Source organism: Gekko japonicus, unplaced genomic scaffold (genome assembly GCF_001447785.1).
Source record: "Gekko japonicus isolate JY-2015 unplaced genomic scaffold, Gekko_japonicus_V1.1 scaffold868, whole genome shotgun sequence".
In the NCBI taxonomy this organism is placed as follows: Eukaryota; Metazoa; Chordata; class Lepidosauria; order Squamata; family Gekkonidae; genus Gekko; species Gekko japonicus.
Window position 1 is genome coordinate 268,517 of NW_015175381.1, and position 19,108 is coordinate 287,624.

At 43.5% G+C, this 19,108-nt stretch overlaps 1 protein-coding gene across 1 annotated transcript in view; it reads left to right on the forward strand.

Moving 5' to 3' along the window:
• Positions 1 to 19,108, forward strand: part of DSCAM (Down syndrome cell adhesion molecule) — a 272,597-nt gene that overhangs the window by 161,290 nt on the left and 92,199 nt on the right. The window contains exons 18-21 of the mRNA XM_015425577.1: positions 1,840 to 1,993; positions 14,890 to 15,007; positions 18,020 to 18,183; positions 19,089 to 19,106. Of these exons, the coding sequence (XP_015281063.1) occupies positions 1,840 to 1,993; positions 14,890 to 15,007; positions 18,020 to 18,183; positions 19,089 to 19,106 (454 nt within the window). The remainder of the gene's footprint in view (positions 1 to 1,839; positions 1,994 to 14,889; positions 15,008 to 18,019; positions 18,184 to 19,088; positions 19,107 to 19,108) is intronic.

Here is a 19,108-nt window from a genome sequence, read left to right on the forward strand (position 1 = left end):
TTTATAAAAGTGCTGGTATAAAGGGTACAGAAGCTATTCTAGAAAAGCAATTGTTCTGAGCACACAAGATCAGACTAAACATCTGCCAACTGTTTGATTGCAAACATTGCTGTTTCAGGATTAGAAAATACAGACTTGGTTGTTTTTTCTGACTTTTTTTTCAATTTGGGGCTCCTCTTATACTTCTCTTTTGTTGCTTCTTTGCTGTTCCTGTGTTGCTTTTTTAAAAACATTTGCCCATATGTTATTTTGCACTACAACATCCTATTTTTGTCTAAAGCAAGAGGGAGAAGAGTTTGAGGAGACTGGGTGTCATCTGTTTCATTGTGGTATGTTGGTGTGACATCTTGGGTTTGCTGGCATTGTTGGGCAATGTTATAAGTTGAGACATTGTGGAGATACAGTTAGCATTGTGCCCATTCGGCATGCTTAATTTTTGCATTCATAGTGTGATTTCTTTTAACATAATCTTGATTATCTTTGTGCCCACCACTACCATGGATGATTTTTTAAAAAAAATTAAACTTCTTTAGTTTATTTTGTAAAGCACAACAATGAGTTTTGTTTTAATATCAAATTTGGGTCTCAATCTGATTCTGAATTGGCAGGTGCCTAGAAAGTGCGAGGCCATAGTATATGTGAACACAGTGCGTAAATAATAGTCAGTCTAGAATATCTAGCTAAAATATAAATTGCCAGAGCATGCATTTAATGACACGTTAGTTTCTCAGCAGAGATACTAGAAGACACAATAATTACTTAATAGGTTACCTTGATAAAATGGAAGTCAGAAATTCCCGTCACTGATCATGGTCCAAGAATTATCTGAAGTTAAATGGGAGGTGATAAATGAATCATGTGTTACTGTTTTGATGTAACATCATCTTGCCCTACTGTTCTATCCTGAGACACATTAATAAGAATGAATGGCTAATCTTCATGCTCTGGAATGCCAGCTTTGATTAACGAAGATGACTGGGACTGATTTAAACAAAGGGAAAGTTTGTAACAAGATGAATTTATATACAGAACAAAGTGAAAGTATATGATAGAGGTACTGAAAGGTTTTTGAATTTACAGCACAGAGATTTCAAACATAGAATTTAACACAAAGGATCTAGAACCGTACACAGAAGCAGCGGATCATAATTTGTCATGTATAAAGGAGGGGAGAGGGTCCAAGCTGAAGACAAAAAAAAGCCCTGCACGTGAAGATCGCAGAAGCAGTGCACTGCTCATCACTACACTCTCTGAGGCCTTCTCTGTGTTCTGGGCACACTTCTGGTACAGGACCTGGCTCAAGAAAGAGCGATCTTGAGGGACATAGTGCAGGTGTCAGTCTCAGGGGAGATTTAACATCCCGGCGTATATATCCTTTCTGTTCATGAAATCAATCCATCCCTTCTGCATCTGTGAAATAAACCAAAGATTAACTACACAAATCAGCTGCCATCACATGTTTTTGAGCCCCAGCAAGCAGACAACTTCAGGGGATGAGGATCCGCAATGTAGTTCATTGCCACATCAGTGGTGAATTTGAAAATCACCAAAGAAATGTACAGTATAACACTGATACCCTGGTGCATGCAGTATGGTCATCAAAGCCTTTCACGGATTGAATGACTTATCAAATGAATTACCACAAGAAGGAACTAGATCATTCAGACCACCTGATTGCCGTTGTAAATTCTGTTACCACCTTTTATCCAGTCTGCCTGAGATAGTTGATGTCATTCACTTAATGAGGCCAGGTAAAAGGTAAAAAAGACTCTTCCCTCCTCTACTTTCTCTTTATATGTATGCATTTTGCTTACTATAGTTTTGTCTCTCCTGTCACAGGTAATCAGTGAGTTTGAAGCATCTCCTGACTCATTTTCCTACAGAATCCCCAACCTGAGTCGAAATCGACAGTACAGTGTCTGGGTGGTGGCTGTGACGGCTGCAGGAAGGGGCAACAGCAGCGAAATTATCACTGTGGAACCATTAGCCAAAGGTAAGGAAACTTTCCTTCAAAAACAAGCAACTTAATAGAATGATTTTATGGGAAGGAACTGAGTGGCCATTGTGTCACCTTTCATAAGGGAGAATGATCCTGTCATCCTGCACATCCAACCCATCCTGTCATCCTGCACATACTTGACCTTAGTGGAGGGCTGCCGGGTCACAACCCAGAAAAATATGTTGGCAGAGTTTAAACATGCAAGGAAATGGAGCACCAACTGTTTAAAGAAAATAACTTGGTTTAGTAAAGGAGAAATAAACTCTGGTATAACAGAGGAGAGGGAGAGAAGCTTAACTAACTAACTGCTGTGAGAGTCAGGAATAAAGGGGGATGGCTCAGATGAAGCAGGAAGTCTCCAAAGAGCCACTCAGGAGACAGAAAGAACAAAATTTGAAATTGTGGGAAGTCCATAATCTAGTTATGCTGATGAAGCAAGATCTAAGACGGTTAGAGAGATGATGAAGCAAGAGCTAAGACGGTTAGAAAGACGGTGGCGCCGAGCCCACGACGAGGCTACAAGAGCATCTTATAGGACGTTTATGAGATCCTATGAGATGGCAGTCAAGGCTGCGAAGAGAGATTTCTACGCAGCTAGCGTTGCGTCTGTAAGCTCACGGCCAGCCCAATTATTTAGAACAATTTGGTCTCTGACGGCTCTGCCACAGGGCAGACAAAATAGTAGGGAATTGGATATTGGCTGTGAGGCTTTTGCGAACTATTTTGCGGATAAAGTCTTGACACTCCGCCGTGACCTCCCCACCACAGTTGAAACAGTTAGCGAACTCGAGGCCCCTTGCGCGTCTTCGATTCCGGGTTTAGAGTGTTTTGACCAGCTCAGCCTGGAGGAAGTCGACAGATTGCTCGTATCTGTGCATCCAACCACGTGCGGCCTTGATCCGTGCCCCTCCTGGCTCATTAAAGTGGGCCACAAGGGGTTTCGAGGTGCCTTGAGGGAGATTGTTAACAAGTCCCTCTCGGAGGGGCGGTTCCCCGAGGCACTCAAGGAAGCTATGGTCCGCCCTCTCCTGAAAAAACTAACTCTGGACCCAGCTGAATTGTCTAACTATCGGCCGGTGTCCAATTTGCCCTATTTGGGCAAATTGTTTGAGAGGGTGGGGGTGACTCAGATACAGAGCTTCCTAGATGAAGCTTCTGTTCTTGACCCATTCCAGTCCTGTTTTTGCACGGGACATGGGACGGAGACAGTGCTGGTTGCCCTTACTGATGACCTCTGTAGGCATCTGGATCGAGGCGGTGTGGCGGCGCTGTTGTTATTAGACCTGTCAGCCGCATTTGATATGGTCAATCATCAGCTGCTGACCCACCGCCTTGCTGACGTGAGGATCCAGGGGCTCGCCCTTCAATGGCTTGCCTTGTTTCTCCAAGGTCGGGGACAGAGGGTAGTGCTAGGGGAACAGCAGTCCCAGAGGCACCCACTTGAATGTGGGGTGCCTCAGAGGGTGGTGCTTTCCCCGATGATGTTTAATATATATATGCGCCCCCTCGCCCAGATTGCCCGGAGGTTTGGGCTGGGGTGTCATCAATATGCAGATGACACCCAGCTCTATTTGATGTTGGGCGGCCAGTCGGACTCCAACCCAGAAGATCTTCACCAGGCTTTACAAGCCGTGGCTGGGTGGCTCAGACTGAGCAGGCTGAAATTAAACCCGGCAAAGACGGAGGTCCTGTGCTTGAGTTGGACTGGACCAGGGTTGGGGCTCCCGCTTCTGACCTTCGACGGGGCACCTTTGGTGCCAGCTTCGGAGGTCAGGAGTCTGGGAGTGCTCCTGGACCCCACCTTGAGGCCCAGGTGGCAGCCACTGCTAGATCGGCCTTTTATCATCTTCGGCTGGTACGGCAGCTGGTCCCTTTCCTCGACCGCAATGACCTAGCTACAGTGATCCATGCGACGGTCACCTCGAGGCTAAACTACTGTAACGCTCTCTACATGGGGCTGCCTTTGTCACAAATCCAGAAGCTGCAGCTGGTACAGAATGCCGCGGCCAGGCATTCTGCACCCCTAAGTGGGAGCACACCCGACCTGTACTGAAAGCGCTGCACTGGCTGCCTATAGCATACCGAATTTGCTTCAAAGTGCTGATGCTTACCTTTAAAGCCCTACATGGCCAGGGTCTGACATACCTGAGGGACTGCATTTCCCCACATATGCCCCAAAGAGCACTTCAGTCGGGGTCACAACACCGGTTGGTGACCCCGGGCCCCAAGGAGGCCAGGCTTGCGGCAACGAGGGCCAGGTCCTTTTCAGTGGCAGCTCCTATCTGGTGGAATGAGCTCCCAGAGGAGATCAGGGCCCTGCGGGACCTTTTGCAGTTCTGCAGGGCCTGTAAGACGGAGCTCTTCCACCAGGCTTTCGAGTAGGAGCCACTGCCACTACCACCACCGCTCCATTATAGAGCGATACCGCCAGAGGGCCAAGTAACATCTATCTATGGCCCTGGCCCTCCCCTTCTGGTATGCAAGACGTTGGGATCTTTCTATTCTTGCATCCTGATTGAACTGAATTTTAACTGTTTTACTTATTTTATATTGTATGCACTTTGTGCCTTGTTGTAAGCTGCCCTGAGCCCGCTCGCGGGGAGGGCGGGGTATAAATATAATTAATTAAATAAATAAATAACTAGTAGTCCTTCAGCTGTCCCCTATAGGCTGTTCTGATCTTCTTCAAGTAGGTGCCCTATAGACCTTGTATATTCCAACAAAACCCAGAAGAGTCAGTGAAACAGCCACTGAGCTGTCACCTTCCTTCTGAGTGAAGATCAAGCTTTCACCTTAAAGGCTTCAAAGAGCTAATTTGCCCTGTCACCAAATTGGAGGGCAGAGGCAGCAACCCTCTGATCCATAACTGGCAATATTATTGGCAAATTTGTTTGTAGTGGGAACTGGAGAGCCAGTCCCTTAGTTGTCATTGGCCCAAACCTGGAGTGGGGGGGGCACAGTGCTGCACTGCCAGAAATAGAGGTTCACAGCCACATGCCCCTTTGTGTAGTCTTTCGCTTTGTCCAATCTTGCAACCTCAGAGAGGAATGAGCCTCTGTAAGCTCATTCAGAGGGAATGGAGACTGACTCACCCCTCAGTCAAGGAGGATGAGGAGTGGTAGTGGTCCTCAGCATGTAAGTTAACTCTAGCTTGTAAGGGTTTATATTTGCTTTTCCCTCTAGCCACTCTTTTACTGTGTTTTCCTGTGCTGTAGAATACTCCCTAACTATCTGTGCTTCATTCTTAATTAGATCTATAGTGAAATACAGCAAGTTTTAGTTTGATCCTTGGGGAAAGAATTTGATCCTTGGGAAAGAGAGACAGCTTTGAATAAAAGACTCCAACCCACATCCTCCCTTAGATCACTTAGTCCTGGGAGAACAGCTCTGTCTATAGCTGGGGGAGAGAAGCGCAGAAGGAAAAAGAAGTGATAACCTAAGTAAAGGCTAGCTCAACCTCCTCTCCCCTCACACAGGCACATCTAGCTGTGGTAGGCTCAGGACTAACTCTTCCAGTATTATACTGTGAAAATCTCCCCTTACTGGAATTTGGGGTGAGGGTGGGTGGGCACTACCTTCATTCTGATCTAGTATGTCCAGGAGGCACCTGAACTGGATGAAATTTCCCCCTACAAATCCTGTTGATTTAGGGCTTTAGTTCAAGTGTCGAGCCCAGTGTTGGTAGGAGGACAAGAGCTGTAACAAGGCTTATACTGAATTCCACCACTGGAGGGAGGCAGAGTCACTGCCCATTCTCCTGATAAAACATGAACTAGATAGATATCATTATGGCACATACCCCCCATGACATGGTGCTGACAGGTCTTACAGAGCAAGGGACTCAAACTAAAAGATGCCACACAGAATGGCAAAGAAATCCCAGGGTTTAGGGTATCAGTATTGCAAGCTTCAGTTTTTGGTTTTTTTAAACAAGGCAGTACATTTCTAGCTCTCATGGGTACAGAGATGTATCTGAATACTAGCAGGCACAATTTATTGGTGCAGACTGATGCAGTGTTGAACCAGCTTCTTTCCCCTGAGACAGAATAAGCTGGTTTCTTTTGATGGTACTTCAGAATGGTCATGAGCCCTGTGATTCTCATTCATCTCGTGTCTTTGCTAGCAATATCATGTAATTTCATTAGACAGGCTTCGTTTACTTCTCTTCTTTTTGATCAACAGAACTGAGATTGTGTCTGTGATGCTTCTTTCTTAAAGGGAATGTGAGTGCCACAATTTTAGGATGATCATATACCACATAGAATAATTTTCTGTCTTTATTTTTATGGATCCCAGAAGTCGCCAAGCAGTCCAGTGAAGCAGTTTTCGTTTGCTTTTCAAGGACTGCTTTGTATGACTTTCTTGAATGATTTTCTGGATCTAGGTTTCGCCATCTAAACCCTACATACTATCCACTATGACACCGTGGTTCACTTATATTAAGAGTCATCACTCTTTGTGCCACTAGAATCCAGTTTCATAAAACAGTGGAAAGCTGAGGTTGAACACACATACTTACAATATGTTGGTTTCTTTCTCTTGGTGAACACAATTCTTTGGGAATAATCTACCAGAAAAATCTATGCCAGTAAATCCAAGTGGTGGGACAGCGCTGATTTGGTCTTTGATCGGATCAGAATAACTCAAGAATGCTCTCTCTGGCCCCAGTCACACGGGAGGATTTGATCCACAAGAGGGACGGATCGGGGGCGCATCAAGCGGGCGCAATCACACCGCAACATCTGGGAAGTGGCGCGCACCCGTCCCCGATCCGTCTCTTCTGGCCAAAGATGCAGAGTTAAAATAAACCTGCAAAGTAGTACTACCTACTGGAAAATCTGCGGCATGGGCAGCCGTGTGATCGCCGACGCACCCGGCTCCCGCAGCATACGACGCCCCCTGCCGAACTGCGCAGGCGCACACATGCGCAGCTGACTCGCCTCGCTCTCCTGTCCATGGCTTCCCCCTCGCATCTGATCACGCTGGGGAGCATATGTGCGGCGGCTTGGGGGATCTGTCTGATCGTGCTGCTGCGCTTCTCTTTTGGTGCGGCTCTAAAAAGCCGCACTTCCGCACCGGCTTTTCCTGCGGTGTGACCGGGGCCTCTGTAAATTAATTGTTTTTGCCACAGTTCCAAATGCACCAACAATCCTGCATCTATACTGTTGGCACACTTTATAAGAACTGGCACGTGCTCAGCTCTCCAGATAAAATCTGCAAGCACCAACAGAAAAGCAAATAAACAGAAAGAGCATGATTTGAAAGTTCTTAGTTTGTGCTGCACAGAAGTTATGTACCCTGCACAATTGGGAAGTGATTTTACTCATCCATATGCATAATTTCAAACAAAATATCCCCTGGCAAGTAGATGCTGTGATTTGTCACACTATTTACCATGGCAGAGCTTGGTATCAGCAATGAATTTAAAAATATTGCCTTGAGGTTTGGCCATTCAGCTCCCATTAAAAGGAAAGGGTGAAAGTTAAAAGAAATGAACTATGAAAGCCCGAGTGGAGAATTGTATGAAAACATGAATGAAATGTGCGAAACTTTCTTATGCAGAGTCAGACTAGTAGTCAATCTAGCTATGTCTATTCTGATGGGTAACAGCTTTCCAAGGTCTAAAGCAGAGTAAGATCTTAGCAGACATCTGAGATCCTTTAAATGAAAATGTTAGGAATTGAACATGGGACTTTCTATGCACAAATGACATGATCTATCTCTTAGCTGTGGCCCCTTATTAATAACATATGAAGTTGCCTTAAACAGACTTAGATTTGAAATTGATCTGCCTAGACCCATTTCATCTACTCCAACTGACAGGAGCTAAGGGGTCTTTCCCAGACCTTCCTCATTGGAGATGTCAGTTTTTGAACATGAGGCCTGCAAAGCACATGTTTTACCACTGAACACTCCCATGAAATGTTAGGCATGTATTAAAGGAAGTTCTTAAAGCTCTAAATACATGTTCTAGATATGCATGGTTGATACTAATCTATGTCTACCTTCCATTCATCTCCCTGATAATATTTGCTGAAAGAACCACATGATAAAACATTTGTGTAACACTGAACAAGAAGGTGGCACATCCACTCTTACCTTGGTGCGTAAGTCTAATTCCTAAAGCTTGTACTTTGCAATATAGTTATCTGTTTGGTTGGGAAAAACTTACCTAAATGGTCCAAACTCTGATTTAGAAGATGCTTCTCCTGAACCCTTGGGTTTCACAGCCAAATGGCCAATGTCAGTTGCTGGATGCATGTACTTATCTTTCTCTATTCAGCTTGTGGATTCTGATCTCTCATCCTTTGAAACTCACTGTGCCAAGAGGTCAGAACAGAATAAAAAAAGCACCCGGGCTTTTATTTTGATGGAATTAGCTCCACCGCCCATGCACCAGTAAATTGCATCTTTATCATCAAATACCTGTTCTGTACTCCCACTGTTCTATGTTCCTGACACTTCACAACTCTGCATCATTTTAATTTAATGATCACATATTAAATCTGTCTTGTCTTAGAGGAACTTTCCGTCAAATGAAGAGGAAATGCTGACATTTCCCCTGATTGGCTCTTCCTTTGTTGAAGTATATAAAATAAATATTTCGTCAAGGAAAGAGAGCAGGCAGCAGGTTATGAACTTGGGAGGTTTTATTCAATAATCAGAAATTAATAAAGGTGGCAGTTTTTATCCTGATTTATTAGGGGTGGAGAAGGGATGCATGGCTCTGGGACAAAAGGAGAACATAAAAGGAAACATAGAGTTGTGATGGTAGATGTATAATAGAGGACTTTCTTGCCTGCCATGCCTGTGTGAGTTTTGGACAAGTGTTGCATATAGCTTATACTGTGTACAAATGAAACATGGAAAGAGTAGTGGGTATGTATGTGAAAGAAGAAAGCTTTTCATTTATTTCATTTGTTGGGATTCAATTTCCTGATTGTGCAGTTAAGTGCAAGGAACATTCTCACCCTTCTTCTAAAAGGAGTGAATTTCTCCAGTTCCATTCCATTATAGTTCAGATAGTTCACTCTGCAGTGTATTCTACACCTCCTTAATTCTTTTATACCTAAGAACATTGATTGAAATTAAGAACATAGAAGAGCCCTGCTGGATCAGACCATTGGTCCATCTAGTCTAGCATCCTTTTTTAAAAAATATATATTTTTATTGATTTTCAACCAATATAATAGAACATTTGCTTGATGAATCTTTATACAGAGATTCTTTCATTTTCTACAAACTTATATTATTACATTATAAATTGCAGAATGATATTTTGCCCTTCGCGGCATTTTCCTATCCATTTATATAACTTGTAACCAGCAAATCTTCAACGTGGTCTCTGTGCTTCACGCCCATGGGATCTAGTGCGCATGCGCTGGATCGATCGGTGCTGTAGCAAGCTCTTTTTAACGGATTTTCGCACCCAGTCCCTCGGGCATGCACAGGAACCCCACCGCGCATGCCCAGAGGGGTGGGCGCGGACATCCCGCCAGTTCCTTTCTTACCGCCGCGTTGAGTAGACCACTTCTTCGTCGGTCTGATCAGTTCGCTGTTAGCTCACCTCACAGCTCTTAGGAATTATTTCCAAACTTCTCTTACTTTATTTTTTGTTTGTTTCTTCTTCAAAAACAATTTAAAATATATTTTTTTTGCTTTCGGTTGAGAGGAGTTTAATCTGCCCCTCAATGGGATCTCAACATTCCCAATCCTGGGAAACAATATCCTTAGAGATGTTACCACATAAACATTAACCTAACCAACCACATTCAACAAAAAATAGCCCTGATCTCAACAATCTGTTTTCTTCTATTATTTCCGCATTATTATTATTTCCTCTACTTTTTGAACTTGGTACCTAACCACCACACATAAAAATAGGTGCCAACACCCTATCTGGATTTCCAGCAGTTACCTCTCACATTCTTATAGCATTTATTTATTCTATCTAACAATGCATGCCCTCTATTTCCTTTGTACACTGTAGCTCTGGTTAAATTTATATTTTCCCCCCACACCTTGGGTGACTGGTCTAGTTCTATATTGTCCTTTCCCCGGATATTTTGACTTCTTAAAGTATATGAAGTTTTCTCCATCTCCAGATTTGTTATTGTAAGCTCCATTAAATCTTGCTTTTCTTTCACATTTTGTGATTGCTGCTCTATTTCCTCAATTTTAGTTTCCATCTTATTAGTCAGAGTTGTTGAGATTGTAGTCTCTTGTTTATTTCCAGAGATTTGTTTTTTAATTTCATCTGTTTGAGTTGTCAGTTGGGTTGCCAACGCCTCTAGTTTTATTTGTATTGGTTCTATTGCTTTAGCAATAGCTACTTCTACTACCACACTTACTGCAGCTGTTACCGATTCATATATCAGCTTTTGTAGGTCTTCCATATTTATTTGTGTTAAGTTCATTAAGGGTGGTGGAATCAATGCTGTTCTAACTCGACTAGCTTTATCCATTTCCTTTTAATTTACTTATCTTTGGGTTTCCTGTTTATACTATCTTCATTCTTCACTGTCTATCTAAACTATTTACTACTATTACTATCTATACCTATATTGTCTAACTAAAGAGGCTACTATTATCTATTCTATAGCTATTCTATAGCTAATATCTTTATACACCTTTACCCTTATACTATGACCCTTATTCTATCCTATGCTTTCTTATTCCTTAGTTATCCAACCTTAACTCTGCTCCAAAAACTTATTAATCCACACATCCTCAAAAGAAAGGAAAAAGAAATAAACACTTTTCAGTCCTCCCCCTCCCCCAAATCTTGTTTCTTCTTTCGTCTTTCTTCTGTCTCTCTGTTCTTCTATCTGCCTTATAGTCTAACCATCTCTGAAGGGATATTTATATTAAAGCGTTCCAAAAGGTTGTGTTCATAGTTTATTCCACTAAATCAGCAAATCAAGTTTGAGTCTGTATCAGGAAATATGGCTCATACCAGCTTTCCTGCACTCCTTTTCACCGAAGCCACGTAAAATGGGGTGACAGGCAAGCACAGGTACTGCCAAAAGAGAGCCATTGTTAATCTTTCTAAGCTTTATTCCATCCAGCAATATAGTAATTGGGGCTTTCCAAAGAAACACACAAGTTGTCAGGAGTACCCGCCGTTCCTCAATAGTCACAAACACTATAAAGGTAAAGGTAAAGGTTCCCTTGCTCGAAAGCCAATCGAATCCGACTCTAGGGTTGCGGTGCTCATCTCCATTTCAAAGCCGAAGAGCCAGCGCTGTCCGAAGACGTTTCCGTGGTCATGTGGCCGGCATGACTAAACACCAAGGCGTAAGCTTTATTCCATCCAACAGTATAGTAATTGGGGTTGTCAGGAGTACCCGCTGTTCGGCAATAGTCACAAACCTTAAATGGTTCCACCTTAAGTGTTCTTTAAAAAAAAGACAAAAGGAAACCGTCTTTGGGTAGGCTGTGGACTTTTCTCCACCGCTTTTCCCCTTTAAATGCCACCACCTTCCATTTTAACACATATAGGTCTCCTAACGGCAATTCCTCTTCATATTAATTAAAGGGAAGAGTTCATATCCATAGTCAAATCATAAACTGGTTTCAATATGCTCACTGTGTTTTATCTCATCTCTGGAAGACTCTGTGCAGGTTCGCTGGTCTTCGGCTTTCACCCAGTGTTGGCAAGCACAACGCTGAGTGTCTTCCCCGCCTCCCGCATCGGAGCAGTTTCAGTTCTTGAAGGTAGCCACCGCTCTCTTCAGTTTCCAAAACAAGCTCCCTGCTGCAAGCTCTCACTCCAGAGAGCTTGTTTGGGTTTCAAGAACACTGGGGGTGCTCTTGGGTGCCGGGGGGCAAGGAATTTTGGTGGTTTTAGCAGGGAACCCTCCCGCCTCCATCCGCCGTTGTCTTGACCGGAACCGGATCTCCTCTGATCCATCTAGTCTAGCATCCTATCTCACACAGTGGTTAACCAGTTGCTCTGGAGGGCCAAAAGCCAGGGCATAGAGGTCAAGGCTCTCCCCCTGATGTTGCCTTCTAGCATTGGGTTTCAGAGTTTTACTTCCTCTGAATATGGAGGTTTCCTTTACTCACCATGGTGTAAGAACATAAGCCCTGCTGGATCAGACTACTCCATCAAGTCCAGTATCCTGTTTCACACAGTGGTCAGATCGTTTTCCCTGGATGTGCTGTGGGAAGCGGCATATGCTCCAAATCTAGTTCTCAATTCGTTCCTGTTACTCCCTCTCTCCCTGTTACCCATGTATGTTGATAAAGCATTGCCCCAAAGCAATCTGGATGTGACTGTAGATACAGTTGTATAAAAGTTGTTTTTGTACAAAAGTTTACCAATGTTCACATGCACTTCTATGCATTGGTGAAGCACTGCACAAAAATGATCCTTATACAGCTGTATCTACAATCACATCAAGACTGCCTTTTTTACATTATGTGGTCCATCTACTTACTGAATGCTCTGTGGCTGCAATCACACGTGCCTTTGTATCTGACATAGGTGTGAATGCCTGATGGATCTAAGGGGAGTGATCAGAAAGCAACATCTGGGAAGTGTCCTGCAGCCTTCGGCAACCCATGCTGCTCTGCCGCAGAAGCAGAGTTAAAAGACACAAGAGAAAGTCCAGTAGTAAACAGGTTCTGACAGGCCACGGACAGACTTTCCCCTGTCTGATCACTCAAGCACATTCTCAAGCCATCAGGATGGTCTGATCAGGCCATCCTGGCTCGGTGCCGTTTCCCCACCCCCCCCCGCAGTTTGCGCATCATCACATACTCCATAAGGGGGCCTTCAGTGCAGAGGTGTGATTCATCGTTTCTCTGCATGGGAATGTGCATGATCACAGAGTGATGGGCTGCACCCACAGCTACAAAGGGAGGTGTGATCTTGCAACTGCATGTCAAATTCCTCCGGAGGGAATAGCCTCGCTTCCCCTCCACTTCAACTGGCGCTTGTGACTGCAGCCTGAGAATGTTAAGGCTTCAAGAAGAGTGTGTGATGTTAGGGTGGGCCACTTTAAATGAGGCAGAAAGTAGAGGGTTGAAAGCCCCCAATGCCCAGATGGCCTTTGGATGCATACTCACTTGCTAGAGAATGGAGGAACTCTTCCTATCTTTTTTTATGCAGTATGCAGGGTGGGAAAGGAAACAAATGTGTGGCCACTTAGAAAACTGTAGAAGGGATTAGACTATCAGTGGAGTATATCTATGGGCCGTAATAGCTACATGGAATCATCAGTTGCTGTGGAGCTGCAGTAGAAGGAAGACTTGGGCTTTTTAGAAGCTTGTGGGCTTTCTAGAAGCATCTTGCTGGCCACTGAGAGAAACAGGATGCTATAGGGGATTCGTGGTCTAACCTGGATGGCTCTTCCTGTGTAAGAAAGAATTGTGGAAAGGAAACACTCTAGAGAACACAAGCAAGAGGAAAAATCCTTCACTGTCTGGCACTTTTTTCAGTCCTTTCCACATTTGCCTGCCAGTCCAGATTTTCTCAGTGTTCGAGCTGAGGTAATTTAAGTCCACAGCAAATTAACATCCAAATAACCCGGAGCAACAGCAGTCTGAAACCGGGCTGGCCACTGAAAGGAGGTAATGTAAAGCAGAATGGGGAAAAGACCCAAAATAAAAAGGTTGAACTCGATTTTAGTGCAGATTGGGGAAAAACCTGGATTAAAAAGAAGGTTGAATTTGATTTTAGTGAAGAATTGCTTGGAGGACACCACGGTGAACATGGATTAAAGGAAGAGTGCAGAAAGGGCCTTCGTCTCCCTTCCTGCCCATCCCCACCACACCCAAATGAAGGCAAGAAGGGACAAACCAGAACACAGAGCAAGGGAGGAGATTTCTTTTTGCCTTGCATATGCTTGTCACTGCCTTTTCTTGATCTCTCACCATCTAACACCGCATACACTTCATTTTGCCAGTCTGCATTTATTTTCATTTTAAACAACTTCCCAACACTAAGCTGCATGCCAGTGATTTTGACCCTAGAAATCTCAAGAGGTCTCAAAAACTGAAAGCTGGGTGGAAGACCTGCAAGACCCTAGGAGCCAAAAAGGAAAAGGTCTCCAAGAAATATGATCTCGTTTGTAAGAAATTCCTGGAACTCTTTGAATAAACGCCAGATGCCATTACGACATGCCCTTTCTCCTTTTCTTTCTCCTCTGTCTCGTCATCCCTCCTTTCTCTTTGTGAATTTGTGTTGGGAGAACTGGGGGGAGTCTGACATTGGATGAGAGGGAGTTAGGGTGTTGAGGGAAGTTATGGCTATTCTATAATGTTGTAAGTTACAAAAATACTTTTGCAAATAGTGAAAAAATGGGAAAGAAGGAAGGTAAGACACATGGTGCACATCATTCTCTGTCTTTCAGTCTTGCTGCACTGTTGTAAGGGAGGGAGGGAGTGATGGGGTTGGCAGCTGAGAGTCCTGATTCTGCTCATGGGCACAGTTCCACTAGAAGCTCTGCTGTCCAAGAGAATAGTGGTGCAACAGGTGCTTCTTTAGCCAGCAATAGAATGCAGACTAGTTGCAGATGTCCAGTGCAGGCTGAATTCTAACATAACTTGGAGGCTACTTAGCACCATCGGAACATGTGTAATGTCCACAGCTTTCGTGCAGTACGATACAGAGGGATCAGTGATTAAAAGCTGTTTGTTTTTATTCCCAGCTGCCTGGAGGCCCCCTTCCTCCCCCCCGCCAACCTTCTTTTCTGCAGATATTAAAATTATATTATTTGTGTTCCGACAGCCAAATAATGTAGGCTGGAATTAATTAGTCTCATATAAACGTAGCCAGAAGCATAACTTTTCCTTTAAATATTTAATTTCTCCTGTTTTCTAGCCCCAAAGAATGTAGCACCATACCAGTCTCCATGTTAACCCTTTTCTGCTTCCTGTCTCAGCTCCAGCCAGAATTCTGACATTCAGTGGCACAGTAACAACCCCATGGATGAAGGATATTGTCCTCCCTTGCAAGGCGGTTGGGGACCCAGCTCCTACAGTCAAATGGATGAAAGAAAGGTAACCAGCAACTATATGTACATCTTCAGTAAGGACTGGGTGATCTCAGCTGCCTAATCATATGGAGCTGTAACATACAGTGAAGTAGAACCAAGAATTCACTTCCCTCTTTGCCCAATAGGGCATTTTCAGCTATTGGAAACCAGAGAAAGTAGAGCTAAGCTCCACTTGTTACCTCAGCACTGCACGGTGCAGCTTCAGTTGCTCTGACTTGTTAGGCCATCAAAACAGTCAGGTGACTGTTTTTGTTCCGCATGCTTGTTCTCCAGTTAATTTTTGTGGGCATCCCCATTTTATAGTACTTTTGTGCATCCCCTTGATGGCCAGTTTTCAATGGTGGTGTATCATGTTTTCATTAATTGAAACTGCCCACCTTCCTGGTACTGTTACTAGCATTTTAAAAGGAAAAAAAATGACATTTTAAAAAACACCTGTCTTCTTGCCTTTAAAATGCTAATAACAGCAAGGTGACCCCTATTTTGATTAGTGACACCATGCAGTGGTTGAATTAAACTGCTTTTATCTTCTCTTGTGGCTCTGATCTGAATCATGACTGCACATGCTTGTAATTTGCTTTTTACTAGCAAATGCTGATCTGTGATCTCTGCCATGTCTATTTTGACCCTTAGAATGGCAGTTTAACCTAAATGGAATATGAAATGTAGTAGATAGTCCAATAATACATGAGGCAGCCGGGCTGTTGTCTAGAGCTGGATATGGGGATCATATCAATCTTGTGTTTGAAGATCTGCAATGTCTGCCCATCTATTTCCAGGCAAAATTCAAAGGGTTTTAACGCCCTAAAGGGCTTGGGGACAGGGTACTTGCAGGTCCACTTTCTCTTGAATGGTCCAGCCTGCCAGCTAAGTGTCAGCCAGGCCTCTGTGCTACCCTGGCTGCCATGAGAGTGTGTGTGTGGGTAACTATGGGATCTTTACTCGTTTCTGCTGAATGTCTCTTGTTTTGGTTATCTTTCCCTGTAAGCCCAGCCATGTAACCTTGAGTGCCTGGTGTCTTCTTTCTCATGGAAAAGCTGGCCAGTTAGCTTGGCAGGCTCCTACTTGTCCTCTGGTTGGCCTTGAGACATTTTGGTTCCCCTTGAATGTTGTATATCTATTAGCTTTGTGTGCTTTATTTCTTTATTTAGTTCTAACACAAAACCGGTTAAGGTACCTGAATGCAAAAAAGATCTCAATAAACTGTACTTCTTCTGAATGACTGTTGTTGGGAGCTGACTGACTCAGGAGTAGGGGTGTGCAAAAAAACCCAAATTTCGACCCGATTTGGATTCGGCCGAATTGGGCAGAATCAATTGCAGCCAGCATAAAGACTCCTGCATGTCAATTTCGGCGGTAGGAACGGATTCAGGAGTCTTTCGGCCAGCCGAATGTCAGTTTCAGCCCCATTATATCCTATGGGCCATTGAAGTCAATTGCAAAAACATAGGGTATATCCTGGGGGCTGGAGGGGAGGGGGTTTGAGGGAGAGGCTCCAAACTCACACCCACTATAGAGAACAATGGAGGGGATAGGGGCAACCTGTTTGGGGGCCTGTAGAATTGGACCCCCTGGTCCAATGTTCTTCAAACCTGGTGGGGTTTTGCCATTGACCTCAATGGCCCATAGGATATAACGGGGCCGAATTGCCACCGAAATTCGGCGGAAATTCGGCGGCAATCCGATTCAGATCTGAGAATCTGAATCGGCCTTCAGCAGCCCGAAAGGGGTCCAAATGGACCATTTTCGGGGGTGCATTCGGTTCGGACGAACCGAATGCACATCCCTACTCAGGAGTCTAAGAACCTTTTCTTAAGCCCTGCTCTCTGTGCCCTTGGCCTGCAGAGATGAAGACAGCAGTGACCAGACAGAGCCTTTTCAGTGAGGGCTCCTTGTATTTGTAAGGCCCTCCCCATTTGACATTTGCCTGGCACCTAACTTACTCATTTTTAGGTGTTTCTTTTTACTAGGGCTGTCAGGTCTCTTGCTGTAGCAGATGTGCATTTGAGTGAAACTGAGCAGAAGATATACTGGGGTGGGGGAGAGAACCTATTTTTTTAATATATTTGGCATCACAAATATATTTGGGGATTTTGCAGTGTACCAAAAAATGGTCCTGGAAAATCCCAGACATATTCAGGATTAACTGGAAAGATAAGGAGCCAGCATTTGCAGGCTCCCCCCCCCCCCGTTTTTTTCCCTTTGTTTCTGTGTTTGCCAAGCATTTCAATGGATTGCCAGGCTGCTTCTGTCAGTTTCAAGAGGGTCTTTTTTTCCTTTGCAAGACTTGCTTTGCTTGGGTTTCTTCTGCTGTGATTCTCCAGTTTGACATTAAGCCTGTTGAGCTAGCACTGCCACAGTGGCACTGAGTTCTAGTGAGCTTCCACATACTGTCATTAGTTTAGCTAGGCTTGCAAAAGTGTCCCCCACCAAATATGCTGAACAGAGCCATCAGAGTATGGCATGGTGTCACTTCCAGGTTTGCTCCATTGTTCAGTGGCACCCTGCTCCCACAGTCTCTCACCAGGATCCAGCCACTGACGGGCAACCCTCCTTTTACCCCAGGTTTTTCAGTGAAGAGTTCCACCTTTATGATCTCCTTCTAGCCTGAGGACTGTTCTATGAATGCCCTTTTTGATGTTGCTTTTTATGTTGGTCTATACCCTGGTTTGGTTTTAATGGCATGTTTTATGGTTGTTCATTTCGAAAATTTTGTGCTGTTTTTATTTTTTTTTATTGTACTGTGTGAGTCACTTCAAACTGATCTCTGGAGAAGTGACATAAATTTTCTAAATGATAATAAGTTAATAAGCCCCCTCTTCAAATCATGCTGAGGACAACTACTGCTTTCTTTACCAATGCAATACTAGCAAATACTCTCAGCTTTGTTCAAGCTGGAATAATGTGCTGTCTTTGTTTATGCAATTTGTTCTGTGCTTTTTTTAAAAAAAGCCCAATCTTGAGTAATGTTGATTTTAACCTCTTTAATGTATGACATTTGTTTCCTGTGAGGTAGTAACGGGACACCCAGTCTAGTGATGATTGATGGGCGAAGAAGCATCTTTAGCAACGGCAGCTTTGTCATTCGTACTGTGAAAGCTGAGGATTCAGGATATTACAGCTGTGTGGCCACTAACAACTGGGGATCAGATGAAATTATTTTGAATTTACAGGTACAGGGTAAGTAGTAAAAACCTTCCTTCATATGCTTCAATGTGAATATGTATTCATTTTCTTTTATTTATGGTATTTATAGTCCACTTTTCTCACTGGGACTCAAGGCAGATTACACAGAGTGAGTCAATGCAATCAACAGATGGGACATCCAATAAACCATGAGTAAGGATCTGGGTTGCAGAACCAACTAGAAATCTTTTTTAAAATATCCAGAATTGAAGCAAGGCATAACATGATAGCTTCAGAAATTATGTTAATGGAAATATTTGGAAAGTGGTTTGAGGATTTCATTTTATGTCAGAAATACATGTGCAATTTTGATTTCATAACTGGTTGGTCAACTTCCATTGGAATTCAGAATTGTTTATAATGCCCTATGGCCTTGTTAGCCGCCCTGAGCCTGCCCTGGTAGGGAGGACAGGATATAAATCTAATATAAATAAATAAATAAATAAATTTGGCTGCAGATTTTCAGCAACACTGATTGATCTGCTCTCTGTGACTTTATGAAGGCCACAGCCTTAGTGGTTCATGCATTCATTGAGATCTTACCAAAATAGTCAGAGCGTAACCTGGGATTTGTGACAGGTGTGTTACAGTTTTGCCTAAGCTCATCTTGGCATGTGTTTTCCCAGCCTTCTGAAAGTTGATCCTGCAGGGACTGAAATGATGTGAAAGAAAAAATTAGGTTCATATATTCTGAATAAAATGATATAGATTTAAAATATCTAAGAAAAAGAGAAATCATCTACTCTTAACTAAAGATGTCAAATTAATAGATGCTTTGACTGATACAATTTGCTCTTTTTGCAGCCCAAAACAATTCTGCAGTAAATGCTTTTAAGAATAATTTGAAGTCATGCAAAATAATTTAATTCTCATTTCTGTTCTTAACTATTATTATCCAGTTCCACCAGACCAGCCTAGA